This window comes from Schistocerca americana, chromosome 1 (assembly GCF_021461395.2).
Source record: "Schistocerca americana isolate TAMUIC-IGC-003095 chromosome 1, iqSchAmer2.1, whole genome shotgun sequence".
Lineage (NCBI taxonomy): Eukaryota > Metazoa > Arthropoda > Insecta > Orthoptera > Acrididae > Schistocerca > Schistocerca americana.
Genome location: NC_060119.1, coordinates 1,021,807,903 through 1,021,828,201, shown reverse-complemented (window position 1 = coordinate 1,021,828,201; position 20,299 = coordinate 1,021,807,903). Strand labels below are relative to the sequence as shown.

General features: G+C 40.0%; 1 protein-coding gene across 2 annotated transcripts in view; it reads right to left on the bottom strand.

Annotated features, from left to right (window-relative positions):
• The window catches only part of LOC124616433 (zinc finger protein 64-like), a 108,561-nt gene that overhangs the window by 54,495 nt on the left and 33,767 nt on the right, over nucleotides 1–20,299 (bottom strand). For both annotated transcript variants that reach the window (XM_047144744.1, XM_047144751.1), the window contains exons 5-6: nucleotides 15,815–16,735; nucleotides 15,510–15,683 (exon numbers count right to left, since the gene is read on the bottom strand). In XM_047144744.1, coding sequence (XP_047000700.1) covers nucleotides 15,510–15,683; nucleotides 15,815–16,735 — 1,095 coding nt within the window. The remainder of the gene's footprint in view (nucleotides 1–15,509; nucleotides 15,684–15,814; nucleotides 16,736–20,299) is intronic.

Below are 20,299 nucleotides of genomic sequence, written 5' to 3'. Positions count from 1 at the left end.
AAAAGCTGTTAATACAAATGTGCCTTAGACTGGTGTGGTTTCTCGATCTGATTATGTATATTTTGTCACTGTTTGCTAGATAAAGCAAAATAGCCCCTTCTAATGTTGCAGCAATTGTAACACACACCAAATAAACGTGACTGTTTGGGCACAAATGGTAATTTTTATAACACGACAAGATATAATTTACGAAGTACCAATATGATATGCCTATTAGGCCTACTACAAGCAAAAGGCGTTAAATTAGCAAATGGTTTCGCATTTCATTCATATGCTCCAGTTTCTCAAGCATGAGATCGAAAAGTTGTAGTACGAAATTTTTATATAAATTTGGAATCGTCATGTTCTTTCATAATTTGTGTGATGTCCCCGTTGCTTCTGCTTCCTCATTCTAACAAAGAATCTTGTCATCACTAATTCTCCTGCCACTTATTCACCAGCTAACTTCACTAAACCTGCCAGAATCACCGGTTTAGTTATCCCGCGGTTATTCTCCGGTTAGGCATTGTTATATGTTTCATCAATTTCTTCGTCATCTGCAGAGCTAGTTGGCATATAAACTTGTACTAATATGGTGGGCATGGGCTACAATAATGCGTTCACTATGCTGTTCATAGTAGCTTATCCATGTTTTTTTACTCATTATTAAACTTACTCCTGCATTACCCCTATTTGATTTTGTATTTATAGGGCACCTGACCAGATGTCTTGCTCCTCCTGCCAATGATCTTCACTAATTCCCACTATATCTAACTTTAACCTATCTATTTCTCTTTTTAAATTTTCTAACCTACCTGCCCAATTAAGGGATATGACAGTCCACGCTCCGATCTGTAGAATGCCAGTTTGTTTCTCCTGATGATGACGTCCTCCTGAATAGTCCCCGCCCAGAGATCCGAATGGGGGACTATTTTACATCCGGAATATTTTACCCAAGAGGATCCCATCATCATTTAACCATACAGTAGAGCTGCATGCCTTGGGAAAAATTACGGCTGTAGTTTACCCTTGCTTTCACCATTCACAGTACCAGTACAGCAAGGCCGGTTTGGTTGTTGTTACAAGGCCAGACCAGTCATCATCAAGACCGTTGCCTCTGTAACTACTGCAAAGGCTGCTGCTCATCTTCAGGAACCACATGTTGGTCTGGCCTCTCAACAGATACCCCTCCATTGGGGTTGCACCTACAGTATGGCTATCTGTATCGCTGAGGCACCAAAGCCTCTCCACCAACAGCAAGGTCCATGGTTCATTGGGGGAGGGGGTTATAGAACAATGTAGACTGCACATACAGACATACCCAATGATTCCTCTATCCTGTGATTTGATAAACACTCACCTTCCTTCACCTATTTTCACAATATGACAGCATTTTTTTCAGTGACCAGAGCAGGAGGCTGCTTTGAGTTGTGAGCATTCTCAGGACTCAGTCACCTCTCTGAATCACTATGAACCATATGAATACCGTCGTGTGATTTGTACATTGTTCTGCACATATTTCCTCAAGGCAATGGACTGCTGTAAAATGCCTCCTGAAAATTTTCTAAAAGCTGCTTGAGGGCAGTAATTTTAAGGTGGTTAAGGGCAAAGTGACAGCTTTTTACAAGTGGTCAGAGCACAGTAATATCCTCGACGTAAAATGTGCACTTAATCCAATCTAAGTCATTTGCTAACCAAGCACATAAGCAATGGTTTTGGAAGCTTCTTACAAGAGAGGCCTGGACAATATACAGATGGGTGCAGAAAAATATAGACACTCTTTGGTAGTTAAGATTTTTGGAAGAAAATGATGTTCCATTGCAATTTTGCATGGTAGCGTAGTCCATTGTTTTCTCAATAGATCTTAGTGCGCGTTTTTCAGCAGATGACAGTGCAACAATAAATGAAGTAAGATTGTCATCTGAAAAATGCAAGGCCATACGGAAGTGTTACCGCTAGTACGAAAACATGACAGAGGTATAATGGCAATGACGTAATGCGTACAGAACTCAGTCACTGACACATACCACAATTTATTGTATTCAGAATAAACTTGAAGCCGAAGGTACTGTTCAGGATGGGCATGAGGAAAGGACTGGCTGAGCAAAAACATCAGCAAGTCCAGCTTACAGCACTGGCTTTGTTGCAACATTTTACTCGGCCACCTCAAAATTCTGTGTAGCAGGCTGCACATGAAAATGGGTTTAGCCACTCAAGCATACGACAAATTCTGAAGGCTGCAAAGTGGAAAGTGTATACTCCTAGATCGCTGCCTACTATGAATGAGGATGACCCGGATTGGAGTGTGGAGTACAACAAATTGTTTAAAGCACGCTTCGCGAGGATGAACAGTTTGCAGGGATGGTTATATGGTCTGACGAGGCCCAATTTTGAACAATAATGTAAACCACCACATCTGTGTGTACTGGGCTTCTGAAAATCCTCACATTCAAGCGGACAAACATCTTAATTACTGGGTGTTAATGTGTGACGTGGTCTGTCATTGTACAGTTTGATAGGCACATTTTTCTTTGAAGGTACCGTAACTGGTGAGGTGTATCTTCATATGCTGCAAACATCAATTTTACCTGCCATCCACGAGGTGTTTGGAAATTAAAGATTTTACCTGCAATAAGATGGCACTCTGCCTCACTACCACAGAGATGTCAAACCTTTCTTAGATAAAGATCTACATGAACGATAGATAAGTTGAAGAGGAGCTGATGAGTACCCACCATGGTCTCCAGACCTCACACATCATGACTTCTACCTACAGGGACCTTGAAAAATGAAGTTTATCAACAGAAACAAGCTACACTGAATGAACTACAAGAAATCATCAAAGCATCCTGTGCACATATACACTGGCAACAATGACAGCTGCAGTTCGGTCAACAGTTCAGCAGCATGACTTTGTTTGGCTGCTAATGGAGGTCACTTTGAACACACACAAAATAACCTTTCCCCACCTGCAAGAATTATAGCTGTAGTGGGCCCCATTGTATTTTCATTATTGTGTTGGATCCAAATGACTCTTACTATGTATCACAATGAACTTCACATCCTGAGAACTTATCTGGCAGTGTTAAATAAAAGTAATGTTTCTTGGTAGTATTACTTATAATATTAAAACTCATATTGTGTTGTGTATGAACTACACTGCTGACCATTAAAATTACAACACCATGAAGCTAACGTGCAACAAATGTAAAATTAGCACAAAGTATATACTACACACTTGGATATGCATTTAAACCCCACCTAACAAAGTAAATAGGAGTAACTCCATCTATGATCTGTAACATAAGGGCCGGCCGTGGTGGCCAAACGGTTAAAGGCGCTACAGTCTGGAACCGCGCGGCCGCTACGGTTGCAGGTTCGAATCCTGCCTCGGGCATGGATGTGTGTGATGTCCTTAGGTTAGTTAGGTTTAAGTAGTTCTAAGTTCTAGGGGACTGATGACCTTAGAAGTTAAGTCCCATAGTGCTCAGAGCCATTTGAATTTTTGTAACATAAGGAAAGATTACACAACAAGTTTCTCATTCAGAAATCAGATATGAATGTTGTTTGTTTGTAAGAATATCACTTTATGCCACATGTAAGAAGAAGAAACTTCTATCAGCACATCAGAATTCGCGAGCGGCAGGATACTGACCCATTGAGAACTGCAGTTTATCATTCTGTAAAATAACTGCTTGTTTTGATCAGGATGCCGTTACGGGTATATGGAACTGAAGAGTTCAGGAACACCATACTCAATGGCATGCAGGAACCCTGCTAACTCTGCTGCACTAGCACCCAAGGGGACAGACATACTGTTTAGTTTGGCCACGCAAGATTGCCAGCCACATCATACATCTTGAGTCAGGAAGTGGGTTTGTTTACAATTAGACAAGAATGCACACATACTTTGCGATGATGTCTCGAGCACCATGGTGACCCTTGTGGCAGCAGAGAGAGGTGTGCCAACAATGGTGCACCTGTGAGGACCCTATATCCTCCCACATCAGAATATTCATTAAATTTTGTGACTTTTTTTGTACATTATTTCTTAGCAAAACTGCAGAGTATGTGTTATATTAATGCAGCTACTGCTGGTTTCGCCATGTCCAGCAGTTTAAGAGCAATCTTTGCCCACTGAAATGCTTTCTGGAATAGTGCTTAGGTAACAGGGAGATAGTTAGAGTCCGTTGTTGTTTTTGTTGTTGGATGGCTGATAAGCAATGATGTCATCTTTTCTGGCTAGTTGCAGTACTACACGTATCATCACAATGGATGTATTGATGTGTGGAGGTTATGAGGAAAACTGAGGGCTATTGGGCTGACAACACTATCACTTCTGGTTTGTACTGTTGGTAATTTGGACAGCAGCCGATACATGTCTGATGTGTTAGGACTGACAGTTCTGCCCTATCTTCAGTGTCTCCATGACATCACCTTTCAACAAAACAAAACAAGACTGTGCGTTGCCGATGCTATGTTTACCTTCCTTAACGTAGAGGGTGTTCAACTGTTGCCGTAGCCAGCACATTCTCCAGATTTCTCAACCACCCAAAATACCTTGTCATTGGTTACTGAAAGACTGGCATACCATCACTCAGCAGCTACTGTGACTGATGAACTCTCTCATCCAACTGAGTAGCTCTGCTGGGTAGCGCCATTGTTGCTGCGAGAGGCAACAGCTTTGTGTACTAAGTTTAGCACCCCGTACATTCCTAAATTATCTAAAAATTAATCACATATTCTTTGTACTATAATGTATAGGCAAAAGAAGTAAATTTTTCTCACTTGCTATCTTTCTCAGTCTTGTAATTTTAGTGGGCAACAGTGTGTGCTTACTGGAGGGGTATTCTGATGAACAATGTACCACTGTGGTAATGTTAACTGTACTGTTGTCCACCATTCTTTTCGTCCACTGAAATATGTCTTGGTACTATCCTCCATTCATCATAAGAATAAACCTGAAGTAAACAAACACAAAAGTGATGATTGGTCAGAAGCTGTAGCACACACACACACTGGTGTTGCTATGCTCTTGGAAGTAGGTCCTACTTATGTATGTTATGTATAATTACTAAGTTCCATTAAATGAAACTTTAAGATATTTAAATGTATTAACAGGCATCAAAGTATTTCTTAATCACGCTTCAGCTATGTATTTTTATTCCAAAAATCATGTACAGTCACAGCCCTGACTGTTGTGCTACGATTGACGTGCTGTTAATACGCAGTATGAAAATGGCCGAGGCTTCTAACTGTTCCTTAGTGAAATACACGTGTAGAACATAGTTAAAAAGTGCCGAGAAATACGCCGTTCTTAATGTTTTTCATAAATTTACAGAGATAATCGTTTTTCAAGTTTTCCAAGGGCCTATATTACATACAGTTGAGTTTCAAATTCACATACCACGTGTAGCGTAGCAGACTGATTATTCACTGCAAGCCATGTTTAATAGTTTCAAGTCTCGTCAAAGTCATTTTCTTCATTGTTCAGTTTGAAATACTTACATCTTTTACTTGTAAAATTCATCATCATTTTTTATGAATAATGTATGTCTTCTTCTTTCTAGTTAAATATTGTATGCGAAATTTCTGTTTTCATATCAAATATAAATTTTTAATTATCAACATTTTATGAAAAACTGTTAATAAAGGTTGCTTAAAATAAGAAAACATAACAAATTAATTTTTAAGGCAAAAATGAAAAACCAAATACTCTTTTTTTGGACTATATCCATTGTTTTATACAACAGAAGTAGATAAGTGTTGTGGAAACACAGAAAACAATCGTTTTCACAGCATCGAGCACACCTTACAAATACTGCATTTTTACATTTGCCATTGTACCATTACAATATGAACCCAATAGAAGCCAATGGAGCCACGTTAAGGGATTTGTCCTGAGAAATAACAAGACTGTTAAGCTGCCAGACACAATGGAACTAATGCACACAGCTTTTTCACATGTCACTGCCGAATGCTGGGGGGATACAGAACAGCATGTTGTAAAAGAAGAGGAGAAAATGCGGCGCCTGGTTGGCTTCATGGATTCTGTTGTTGATCGACTTATTATCAATGTAGCAGATGACAATTCCAGAACTGAAATGTATTTCTTGGATTCGGATAAGCACGTCACTGCTGAATGCTGGAGGGATAAAGAACAGCACGTTGTAAAAGAAGAGGAGAAAATGCAGAGCCTGATTGGCTTTGTGGATTCTGTTGTTGATCGACTCATTATCAACGGAGCAGATGACAGTTCCATGTATTTCTCGGATTCGGATAAGGAAGGAGCTAAGAGATTACCTGACGACTGACTGCAATTAATACCTTCATTAGCTTCAGTATTCTACAGTATAGAAAAAGCCAAGCAATATGCTTTTGCATCACACATAGCTCACTCAGAAAAATTACCCCATGTTTAAGTTAGGATTTTCATCACCCTTGTTTATAATTAGAATACTATGCAAGGTAAGAACGAGAGCATTTTATGTTTTCCATCTCGTCACCTATGAAGCACGCAGCAGTACTGGAGTTTAGCTGATTATTATTTCATTCTTTTTAAAAATTAAATAACATTCAAAGCTATATTGTTACTTTGCTCATCTCTTTTTACGTCTGAACTGCAACTGCTCACACCGTTGCTGGTTAGTTGGATTGCTGGCTGGCCAGTGCTGTCAAAGTTTAATGTGCCGACAAAGCTGTTGTCCCGCAATATCACTCAGTCTATGTGCATGTAACGCAGCATAAAATGTATCCTTATGATTGTACTTGCCTGTACTGGTCACAGCTTGGTTTCCGTTCCACATGAAACGAAATCCAATGAGATTCAAGCAAATGCAGATGGGATAATGTTTGCATCAGGTTTATATGAACAGAGTATAAATGACCAATAGCCATAATTTCAAAAGTAATAAGAACAACCCAATATGTTGGCTACAGAGCAAATATGTACAATTCTAAAATAGCAGTTGCATATCAGGTATCTTACACTGTAAAACTTATTTTTTGCCTTTTGTAGTTTTACCTATATGTGTGTTATGCACTAAATGATGTAGAAAGTTAATAAAGAGAATATTGTTCTCCTTCACGTTTCATCACAGAGAAAGTACACAAATAGGAAGTGCAGTATAACCAAGCTTTTACGTTTGTGGCAAGTGTCGACCACGGAAAATCATAATCGCTGGTTTTGTATTCTCCTCTAGGCTAACTTCTTTCACTTATCTATATTCTCAGACATTTCTTCGCACCATGTTTTGCAGAGTTTCACAATGTATTGCATTCATTACGTGGTTGACTATTACTAGTGAAGTTTAAATCACTATCTACATTCGTTTCGTCTGCATGTTAATTTTTCAATCGGCAGTGTTGCTTACTACGCACAATGGACCTTCTGTTCACATCACGTATGTAAGAACCCATTTCAGTACACAGTGGAAACCACCGTTAAAATGGAACATGAATGTCCACCAGTCACTCTGCCATATCCACATGGCCTAACCTATAAGCCTTCACAAAAGCATGGTTCTGGCATCTCATATGCTACAGCTCTGCCTGGACTGGATTTATGGGTACCTGCTCAGATGCTTCAATCTCCGCCTTGTGTGCATTTTAGACCTGACCTCACCACACAGTGTGTGTATCTTCCTGGAACAGACATTTTGTGGTTGGGATGCCAAAAACAGTCAAGCACCACATTCTGTGGGCAGGGCAACTTATACACTGCACACGCCTTCTGTTACTGTCCTGTTTTTGTCATCTGCAGCTGTAACTATGCCTGTCACACCAGGTGACTACATTTCCGTATACCACCTGCCCCCCCCCCCCCCCCCCCCCCCTGCACTGGGATCTTGGACCTTGCACCACATACTGCATTCACTGCTCCCATGCTTTCACCCCACTCACATCAAGTGATACTGATCACCTCAACCATGCCAGTCGACTGTGCCAGTTCCATGTCTGTAGTGTGTCCTTCATGTTGTTGCCACCAAACCGAGACCTCTGGCAATGCACCCTGCAATGTGTTCGCATGCTCCCCGTTGCCGCATTTGACAATGGTGCCACCTTCTACTAAGCAAGTCAAACTTGTTTCCGTGCCCGCTACTCCCCTTGATGAGAATTACACTTCAACGGGGCAGGGCGACGATTCCGCTGGACAACCTGCTATACTCAAGCAAGACTTCATCTCTCAACACCAGCCCAGCTACCTCCCATGTTCACCTGCTTACTCACACCACACACTCACAACTGCCAAAGTTGCCTTCGCTCTCAATGGACAACCCACGCATTTGGTTTGCTTCTGTTGAGAACTTGCATGATATATTGGACAATGGTTCTCACTTTGTTTACCTAATACCCCATCTCCATGAGCATATGGATGTAATTAGTGACTTGGTGCTTTGTCCCCAGTCTCGTCATAAATACTCTGTCACAAAGAACACAATTATGAAATGTCTTTCCCATGCTCCCATCAGAAGTGCTTCATCAAATGATACATGAAGTGTCTCTGGGTGTTAGGACTCCTTCCCAGCTGTGGCGCAGTCTTCGCACCCTTGTTGATGCCGCCTTCATGCCTGATCTGGCTCTCTGAACCATCTGCCTCATGAAAACTACTGTCTGAATTTCAGCTTCATCTGCTGTCACATTCATTGGAACCTGTAGACTCCATATTGTGCCTCGCTGACCGAGCTTACACATTCTACACCTATCTACATCTGGCGGAGGTACTTTGAGTACCTCTATCGATTCTCCCTTCTATTCCAGTCTCGTACTGTTCGTGGAAAGAAAGATTGTCAGGACTTCCAACAAATTTTGGCTTTTTGGCAAATATTCATGAAGCTATCATGATGCAGGAACTTCTGGTTCAAGGTTCATTTGGCCCTCCCTCCAACCTTCCCTCTGTTGAGGAGCAACTCATGCATCTTTGGTTGAGTGCTCATCTGCAATGGCTCGCCTTACGATACCGCTTGCTCACTTCACTTCTGAGTGTGCTGCAACCAACACTCTCCACAATTACATCAATGTTCTCCAGCAGTGGGTCGATGTGGCATCTGTGGAATTAGCACAGGCATATCAGCTGCTACAACAACTGTCATCTGCACAACAATGTCATGATTCCATTACGCCAGTACTGACAGGGTGTATACGTGAACAACGAAAAAAAATTCCCGGATTTCCCGGTTGAAAATACACTTTCTCCTGGATGAAAATACATTTTTTCCGTTTTAAGTAACAGTATACTTTTTCTCAAAACTGTAAAACTTACCAATCCTTTAAATGGTTGTGGTTTTATACATCGGTGTAGAATTTCCCGGCACTTTAGAAAACGAAACTCAGGGGAAAGACAAGTTTTAGAAAGATGTCTGATGTGCAGCAACGTGTACACTGCATATTTTTGTATTACCAAAGTATAAAATGAAATTCCACCAAACATCGCATGTTACTTTCTGAAGGATTGAAATTGAGATTGCGATGCGCTTTTGTAAGCCAGTTGTAGCTCATGTCAAGCGATATCGTCAGCCAATGACAGCGGATATTCAGATCATAGGACACGTGATGAAGTCAGCCAATAGCAACATCACTGTAAAGTAGCGCAAACACACAAGTAGGTAAAGGTAATGGTTTAAATTAATATACATACGTACACAGCATTGCTACAAGAAAAGAAAAGCTTTCACGCTTAATATTGGTCACTAAGATTAATAGAATGCAAGAGAAGCTAAGCTTTAACACATAATGATCATTTTTGTGCGTGTTACACTTTAAAGATACATCACAAAAATGTGCCAGTAAATTTTTTAACGACGACATAAATGTCTGATCTTCTGGGCTCGAAAATATTCTAAATGGTTGCCCTCAAAGATTTTATTTTTGAATGAGAGTCAAATGCTCTGTGACTTAAGAAATTCATCAGACATTTGTGCGCACAGAGTTCATCTTGCGTAAAAGGAAATTTACTTTGAAAGTAATGCTTTCCAAACAACCATTCGCAATATTTTCCCACGACCTGTTAGAAACAGAATCGTTTCAGCAGTTGCCAGAGCGCGCCAAATAACAGGTGTCGCAGCACTTGCGCAGCTACGATGATGTAGGAAGCTCGTACGTTCGCACGTGTAAAACATTAAAAGATCTTACATTACGTCATAAAAGAAACAAGACATTAGAGGATACTCCAAGAGCATGGGAATTTTGTCAACTATACTAAAATGCATCATTCGGCTTAAAGTGCACATTCGTATGTCCAGATTCAGATGCAAATTTTCTTGGAGTACCTGTACTGTATTATCCTCATGTTTAGTTCTTTATTAAGCCATAATGCCATACGTACTAGAAGATGAAAACGTGAACTTGAAATGCAGCGAACAGTTGAAACTAGCCAATAATGTGGAATTAAACACTTGGTTTCAAATAAATTGACTGCCTCAGCAGAAAAGATTAGTAAAAGTCAAATTTCTTTAACAAACCGACAAAAATAACTTCATTGTTCTGCAAGGCGATTAACGCTTGACTGTCAGAAACAAAATAAAATCTGAAACTAATCACATATTTTAGCCTTCCGCGATGATGTGCATGTATTTTAATTCACTTGATAGCTCATGACCACAGAAATCCGTTTTGTTTTCATTTGAAGTGAGAGCAATAAACGAAGAGGATACAGCAGAATCACTTAACGTAAACACAGGTCACATGGAGACTACCACCTCCCACTACAACTCAGACTGCTCCGTAAATCAGTTCCGGATCTAGGATACCAAACCAGGGAAATATTAGACAGTGGCGCTCCCCCCTCCCATGAGCATTTGAGGTAGGATGCCAAAAATTTAAAAATCGACTTTTCAAAAAATCTTCATTTTGTAGCGCACATCTTTCTGAAGAGTCTGATACATAAAACATATATATTCAAGGAAACATAAAATTTTCTTTTATTTTTAAATGTTCAAATGTGTCTTAAATCTTATGGGACTTAACTGCTATAGTCATCAGTCCCTAAAGAGGGAACGTAAGACATGTTATTTGGTCTTAAGTGTGGCAAAGTGCAGTGCCACGCCTCTCCATACAGCATTCTTCCATTGCACGTCTCTTGTATTTTACTTTGTGGAATTCAGACATGTAATATTTTTTAATGGAATGGGTGCCACCAAACCATATTCACGCCAGTGGAAATTAAAATGTCCTGTGGTGCCTCTCCTGCTCCCAGTCGGCCGGTTTGACATCCTGCTCCTCTTTAAAAAAAATCTCGGTATTAATACTGGTTGAGATTATTTGTAACCGGCAGAACAAGAACTCTTCAGAAAATTTGCAGTCTTTACTGCCTATTAGCTAATAACTTGCTGATTTGTGTGACACAAAATTAAATATAGGATACATAAAATGAGTAAAGACAAGAGACAAGCAAGACAGTACACGATTCTTCAATCGTTAAGTCCTAGCTTCTTTTCTCTCTAATCTTGCCACAGCTTTATATGGTGTACTTTCCTTTCTGGAAAAGAATCTACTACCTCATCAAAGTCCGTCAACGTTTTACTACATGAAAAAACGAAATGTTGTTGTCTAATACTAGAAAAGCTGTTAATACAAATTGTACCCAAGACTGGTGTGGTTTCTTGATCTGATTACATGTGTTTTGTCACCCCCATTTGTCTACAGGAAAGTTTATTTCTAGATGCGACGGGGATTCCCCTGGCAGAGACATTATGTACACTATGCACGCATTCAAAAATCACCTTACGATTCTTTCAGAAATCGACTTAGAATTTGTTTAAAAATGTTCAAAAACCAACAGGGATGTGTTCAAAATCATATGAGAAATCAATAGACCAATGTGCGCTGGGTGCTTTGTGAAACAAGGTATTTTTCCTCAATAATATGAATTGCCCCCCCCCCCCCCTCCTCGTTTTGCCAGCTCCCTTGTTCCCGGCCTGTTGCGCATACATGAATCTGGCAGCTTAGGCGCACCAGTAAAATTTTTCCGGATAGCATCAGCATCTGGCTGCTTGCTGCAATTGCTTATACAGCTAACTGCCACACTTCTGTAGCCAGAAGCAGGAGAAGGTACTACTAAAATGAGACTCAACTGCACATGCGGATAAGCTCACTCCCAAGCGCACAAACGAATCTAATGTAAAGGTGTGACGTCATGCCCATCAGAGGCAATTTGTCGTTATGAAACATTGCATTGTCTTCCTAAAGCCTTTGACACATTTTACTGTTGGCAGACGCTTGTAGAACACTATGTTTTGTTGTTATATATGGTGAATTTCCCTTGCAACTTAAATTTTATTTTCGTTTCTTTTTCTCTCATTAGTTTTTCATTGCTGCAGTATTATTCTGCAGTAGCGAGATACAGTAATATTCTTAGTTACAGTATTGGTTCTTAACAGTCAAAGTTACAAAAATTTAACAGAAAACTAAAACAATGAAAAATTCCCAGAATTCTAAAAAATTCCCGGGTTGTTCCCGGATCTCCCGGTTGTCCCGGGTCGTATACACCCTGACTGAGAGTGGACTCATAACAGCTGTCTTAACTGCTTAGGTAAGAAACACTACATCTTCCAGTACCAACTTACAGCACTTCCCCCTTGCGCATGTCGACCATAAAATTTTCCTCGTAGTGCCAGATGACTCTTACCTACCAGGCATTACTAATAGTATTTAAAATCAATACCACTGGGAGCCTCCTGTTCGTCACAGAGCCCTTTAGCTCAATCCAAAAAAAGAACTCCACCAAGCCAAACCCATTGTAAGTGAGCTCCTTAGTTCAGGCTTGTGCGTCAATCAGCTAGCAACTGGTCTTCTCCCCTAAACCGTGTGCAAAAGAAAGACGGTTTGGCCAGGCTCTGGGGAGATTATAGGACTCTTAATGCTCGCACCATTATAGACAACTATCCAATCTAGCACATACAAGACTTTGCACAGTTGCTTAATGGTGCACAGGTGTATTAGTGTTTTGGACTGCTGCGAAGCCTTTCATCAGATTCCGATGGCCCAGAGGACATTCCAAAGACCTTGCTCTTGTTGTGAGCATACTACATAGGAATAGAGTCGAGACAAACTATGAGAAATTTCAACTGCGCGAATGAGACGTCACCTTCCTCGGCCATGCAGTTTCAGCAGATATCATCTGTCCCACCTCTGACCAGGCTGATTTCACCAAACACCTTGCTCTTCCCAGTGACTAACATGAGTTGTGCTTGTTTCTCGGCATTATCAAATTTTACAGACAACACATTCCTCAAGTTGCATCCCTTCAGGCCTCCATCATTGATGCCCTTAAAGGTATAAACATTTTTGGCACCAGGAAGATATGCATCAGGCTTTTGATCCACTGAAGTCAGCTCTTTCCCATCCTATTCCAGATCCTCGTATTTCCATTATAACCAACGCAAATGATTTGTCAATACACACAGTGTTACAGCAACACATGGGCGATACAACAAAACCTTCGAAATTTTTTTCCGAGAAACTGACAGCCTCTCGGTGCAAACGGTCCACATTTGACTGCAAATTACAGGCAGTCTGCAAAGCGGTACGATACTTTCATGATGACTGAGGGCCGTGAGTTCACCATCTACAGAGATCACCAAACCCTAAAAGATGCGGTAACCCCCCCTCCCCCCGTGTGGACTCTATAACCTCCCCCATCACTATGGACGAGCTTGCCAACCTTCAAGTAAACGACCCAGAGTAGTCAAAAATGCTTCAGGATTCGAACTGTGTTCTAACGCTCGAGCAGTCTTGGGCTCTACAATGCCTATCTTCTGTGACACTTCGACAGGTAGAATCTGCTCGGTTGTCCCCACCTCCCTCCATTGTACAGTTTTACAGTTTTTGACTCCCTTCAAGGCCTTACCCATCCAGGTATTTAAGCTACAACTACAATCATAACAGAACACTTCAACTGGCCGGGGGATTAAAAAGGACTATAGGGAGTGGATACATGCATATATACCATGCCAAAGGAGCAAAGTCAGAAGACATGTCCAACCACCCATTGGAACATTTAGAATACCAAAGGGCAAATTACAACACATACACATTGATATCATTGGTCCTCTACACTCGTCCGATTGCTTCCACTTCATCCTGTCTAATACTGATCATACGACATGGTGGGTTGAAGCCATCCCACTCTCCGATATCATGGCTGAGACTATAGCTCTTCCCTTTGTCAGTCCCTGTATTGCTCAATTTGGTTGCCCGTCCACAGTCATCAGAGACCAGGCCACCACTTTGAGTCAGTATTGTTCTCCCACTGGTGCGAGCTCTGTGGGTCGGAAAAATTCCACATAACAGCATACAACCCTCAGCGTAATTGTTTAGTTGGGAGATGGCATTGTACTCTGAAGGCGGCATTACCACGGCGGCTCTTGGTCTTCCACACTCCAATAGGTTCTACTCTGGGCGCACACAGCGCATGAAGACAAACTGCAAGCCTTATTAGCAGAGGTCTTATATGGCGAAGCCCTTGTCCTACCTGCTCAGTTTGTTGAGCCAGTGACCATTCTAACCACAGATGAGCCAGAATTGGTTAAATGAATGCTCAAATGCATTTCTAAAATACATAAAAATACATACCCACCCTGCCCCTCCCCCTTCCAAAGGCTCATACCATTCCTCATGCATACTGTAACTATGTTATGCTTCATGACGACTCAGTCAGAGCCATACTCCAGCCCCCCTACTCTAGCCTGCACAGAGTGCTCAGAAGAGGACAGAACACTTTCAACATTCTATTTAATGGGAAGAAGGAAACAGTGTCTGTTAATCGGCTCAAGCCAGCCTGTTGTTTAGCTGACACCCCCCAACAGTATGGATGGTGGTTCCGATTCTACAGTTGTTGGTCCACAGGGGAAATTACCATTTCTCTTCCAAGTGATTCCTTTAGGGATCCTGCACTCCCCCAAGTGCAGTCTCTCTTCCTCTGCATGTGATTCTGTTCTTTTACGTAGATCACTGTTCCATGTCAATATCTACAGTCTTACCATTGACGACCTGTCTATTGGAAAGTGTAATGGCACCAACTTCATCTTCAATGTTCCTTCAACCCCACCACACGACACATCGTTGCACTACGACAGTGCCTGGCAGTGGGAATACAGTCTCAGAAACTGTAGTTACAACTGATGCGGTGTTTTTTTATTTAAATAATGAAGACACAACTGCTGGCTTCTCAAAAAAACAATTATGATGAACAAAATTAAGTCAAACATTTCCACTTTCCAGATAGTTAACCAGTTCCAGTTATGTTAGTAGGTAAAGAGTGGAAAATTCTGATAAACTTTATTGGATAATAAACAAGCCGCTAGCAAGTATTCTGATGCCTGTTATGTACGTATATCATAAATAAACTATGAAAATGAAAGGGGGATCCTATAAATAATTTTTACCTCCTAAAAAGTTATTTCTGACACATTTTACATTTTCTTGCATTTTACACCATTGTTTTGAAGACCCTCAAAAATAGTACAAGCGCATTTTTACTGTATACAATGACAGGAAGCACACACTAAGCAAAACTACCATCTTATTCTTACCTTATTGATATGTTTGTTCCTTTGATGTCTTATCAGAAGTTTATGATGGAGTGTTCGATAAGTGCACAAATCACACGACAGTTCTGACTCACTGTGAGTAAGTTCATGACGGCGTAAGTTTCCTAAACGAATGGTTTTGAAGCTGCATTTTTCACACTGATAAATGTTTGAAACCTGAAATACATATTTCAGTATCATATAAACAGAAATTCACACTGAATTTTAATAAACTGCACATTACATATCGATGAAGTAAACCATTGGGAACCAAGTAGTAGATACACAAAAACCATTTATGTAATTACCTGCTCATGCAGCTGCTTATGGCGTTGATAATGACTTTCACGCTTTGATTTGAATGAACACTGGGAACAGAAGAATTTAAATGGTGCCAGTTCTTCATAATTTTTTCTTCTCACTTTCTTGTTTGTATCTTTTGAAGCTTCCTTTCCTTGTGATATTTCTGTGGCATTTTTATCTCCTTGGAAAGTATCCACATTAGAACCTTTAATTTCTACAGGGAAGCAAACTACAGCATCTGCTACACTTCCCTTCTGGGGCATGCTGAATTTTGCATTTCTTTCATTCTCAGCAGAAATACTGACTGGAGCTTGTGACGGAGAAGAATTTTTAGGAATTTTCTTAGTGGTTTGAGAGTGAGAAGTTTGTCTTTTATTTTGTACTTTAAAATCATTAGGCACCATGCAACGGCGTTCCTCAGCAGTTTTTTCTGTATCTGAAGTATTCTCAGAATGTTGGGACTGAACAGTGTTCTCATAAGCAAGGTCATTTTTATGATTAGTTTTGGAGGTGGAATGATCTGTGTCTGGAGAACTATGATCACATACAAAAGCATTACCTTCTGCTGATGGAACATCTGTTTCTAATTTTACAGCTGAAGCTGCTGTATGAGTTTTTTCACGTACAACAAAATGTAAAAAATTTTCTATCTTATTCTTGCCATTGTAATCACATTGCACATTTTTAATGTGTTTCCCGACATCACTGACTCCATTTGGTTGAGGTGTAACCTTAGCTTCAGATGACTGCACCCTTGATGCCAAATGTACATGGTTTGCCTTGGAACTTTCTCGTAAATTCACGTTCTTCTTCTGTGTTAGTACTTCAGCAAAAGCTGAAGAGCTAACTGTTATATTAACATAAACTTCATTTCGTTCTGAATGATTTTCTTGAGATACATTTTTTCTGTCATGTGTAGAACTTATCTGGAAGAAAAAAAAAGTTACGTATGTTAAAAGAAAATATCAGAAAATTGTTCATCAATCAAACACTTCTGCACAATCGATGCAACAGTTTATCATTATGGGGCTATTATTCTACATTTACATACATACTCTGCAAGCCACCACATGGTGCATGGAAGAGGGTACATTGTGCCAGTACCACTATTAGGTTGGTTGGTTGGTTTGGGGAAGGAGACCAGACAGCGTGGTCATCGGTCTCATCGGATTAGGGAAGGATGGGGAAGGAAGGTTGGTTGGTTGGTTTGGGGAAGGAGACCAGACAGCGTGGTCATCGGTCTCATCGGATTAGGGAAGGATGGGGAAGGAAGTCGGCCGTGCCCTTTCAGAGGAACCATCCCGGCATTTGCCTGGAGTGATTTAGGGAAATCACGGAAAACCTAAATCAGGATGGCCGCACGCGGGATTGCACTATTAGCCATTCTCTTTTCTTTCACTCTCATAAATAGATTGTACATATGGCTCCGTAGGAGCCCAAATTTCTCTTATCTTTTCTTTGTGGGCCTTATTTAAAATGTCCATTAGCATTCATAATGAAAGCTCACATTTATACATTTCTTTAACTATATATTCACGTACACATGTTAATGTCAGATGCAAATTAACGGAGCTGAAAATATGAAATGAAGTGTACAGGTTGCTCCTACAGTCTAGAATTTATTCTTAAATTATTTACATGTGTTGTTCAGTTATAATTCAGTGTGGCCTATGTGTGGAGGTTGTTTGTTGCCTAGAAACTTGTATTGCTGACAAACTGACCTGCATGCACTTGGTATGTACAGCCAAGAATGAATACGGGGAAGGAATTGCCTGCTGAAAATCATATGCTGACAGCTTGCCACGACATCAGGCGTAACTGCTACTGTTCACTTGCACTGGCACTCAGCTTGCTAGGACATACTTACCTAACACCTTCATGGACCTAGATCCAAAATGGCAAAGTTCTTTTCTATCATGATCACTCTCTGAACCTGCAGCTACTACTATGTCATCAGCAAATCTGATGCAGTATGTCTTTTCACTATCAATTAATTTCCTTTGTTTTCTCTTTCACATTTTGCATTCCTTCTTCATTTTATATATTCAGCAGGTATGGAGACACAGAACAGCCCTGCCTCAATCCTTTTCTGATTTCAGCATCCTTTTATATTAATTTTCATGCTCTAATATGTCAGCCCCTGGTAGCTGAGTGGTCAGCGCGACAGACTGTCAATCCTAAGGGCCCGGGTTCGATTCCTGGCTGGGTCGGAGATTTTCTCCGATCAGGGACTGGGTGTTGTGTTGTCCTAATCATCATTTCATCCCCATTGATGCGCAAGTCGCCGAAGTGGCGTCAAATCGCACCAGGCGAGCGGTCTACCCGACGGGAGGCCCTCATCACATGCCATTATTATTATTATTATGCTCTAATATATGTGTAGTTCGTAAACTATTTTTCTCTCCTTCCAGTCTAGCTAAATTTTCTTCATATTACAAACTAATCTTCTCCAATTCATGGATTATTTGAGGAAACAACATGTACTTCTAAATGAGAGGAATCCATTGCAGTACATGGATTTTATGAAAACTTACTATTTACCTCTTTAATCTTGCACATGAAACTGTGAAATTTTTCTAAACTCAACATCAACAAAAAAAGAGTTGTGCCAAATATGAACATCTACAGCTCGTTTTCAACAAAGTAGCTCACTACTGTGCTTACCAAGCAGAGGTCACAGTTTCATGTCCCATGATAGGGTATTTGATATCATTAAAATCAAACTGAGAAAACTTGAAACCATAACCTTATCATCACACTATTATGAGGTTCTGAGCGCCCATTTTATCTGTAGGGTTCTTGACAATTGGCATATGTACGATTTCAAGACCACTGCACACAGTTTAATACAAGACAAGCTACCATTCAAAAGTTTTGTAGCTAGAATTCTTTTTTATAAATAAGGAAACCAAGTTAGTGCCATCTGCAAAGTCTAAACAACATACTACTTCTGATTGTGTTGAAGTGAAGAAAACTAACAGAGACAGTTTCAAGTACAATGATCAATCAGCTGTAAGAAAACCTAGAAACCATGTGACTGTCAAAAAAAGCTGACAGTGTAAAGAAACTTGAGACATTTGTTACTACATCATCAGAAGCCCAAGAGTTCTATGAGAAGGCCCTAGAGTGTAGCAGTGAATGTAACAATGAAAATAATGAAGTACAGTTCCATAATCAATCAATTTATTGAATTACTGTTTGTTCACTACATTAAACTAGGGCATTACTGCTACAAAATAATCACTCTGTCGATTTTAAGTTTTGGAATAAATCATGTTTTTTCACATTTTCTGTTTGCAACTGAAAGTGCATAGAAAAGTTTTTCCATCATTGTATTATGTATCCAGAGTTTACTTGTGAAATATACTGTTCAAATAATTCAATAAAATGTGTTTCCTGGAAATTTCGTTTTTTGTATAAGTCTATTTTTGTGAAAAAACTCATGTATTTTATTTATTTGTTTTAAATATATTCAGGTGTACCTTATAAACATGGGATGAAATGAACAGCGACCCGTAATTTGTGCAATTAACTGCCTATGCTGTTGTAAACATAGTTATTATTCTGCTTATTATGAAATCCTCTGGCAAATTTACTATATCAATAGGATTACATATACTGAACAGTTATGTCTGGTTTTCTTTTCCTGTAGTTCATTTGTATTATTTTATTCCATTTTTATTTTCCATTTCACTTACTTCACTATTTCAATTATACTAACCTTTATTTAATTTTAATCACCATACTGGTAACTACTGGTTATTGCTTCCTTTGTTCCTCCAGAAAAGTCTTCCTCGTTTCCTCTTCCACTCCTTCTAGATGCCAATGACTTAGATTGTTCTTGTTCTTCTTCATGTGACGTTGCATTTAATTAACAACAGTATATGATCACAGTCTAGATCTGGTCATAGATGACTGGGGAGTTTTAACCTGAGTCCTCTGTTTAACTCAAATGTAGTCTGATTGGTATCTTCCAACATTTGGTGCAATTCATGTACACTTTCTTTTAAGAAGGATTTTAAAAGAGTGTCTCAGTAATTATCAATAATTACCAGCTCATTTTGACTGCAGAAATGAATAATTTTGCCTGTTTGGTTGGTTTCTCCTTATATACAGCTCTTGGTTCACATCCACATCCAACCATCTGGATTTAAGTTTTCTGTTATTTTCCTAAATTGCTCCAGCAAATGCTGGGATGGTTCCTTTGAAAGGGCATGGCTGATTTCTTTCCCTATACCTGAAACAATCGGATCTTGTGCTCTTTCTCTAATGACCTCAATGTTTACATGACTTTAAACCCTAACCTTCCTTCCTTCGTCTAAACCTTTTGTGTGTGTGTGTGTGTGTGTGTGTGTGTGTGTGTGTGTGTGTGTATCTCTATGTCCTCTTCAGATATTTTGTAAGAGGTGATCTACACCCATAACCAACAAGCAAAGTCCAACACAAGCCATTTCTCTCTGTTACAGATAGAGAATAACACTGTATATAAT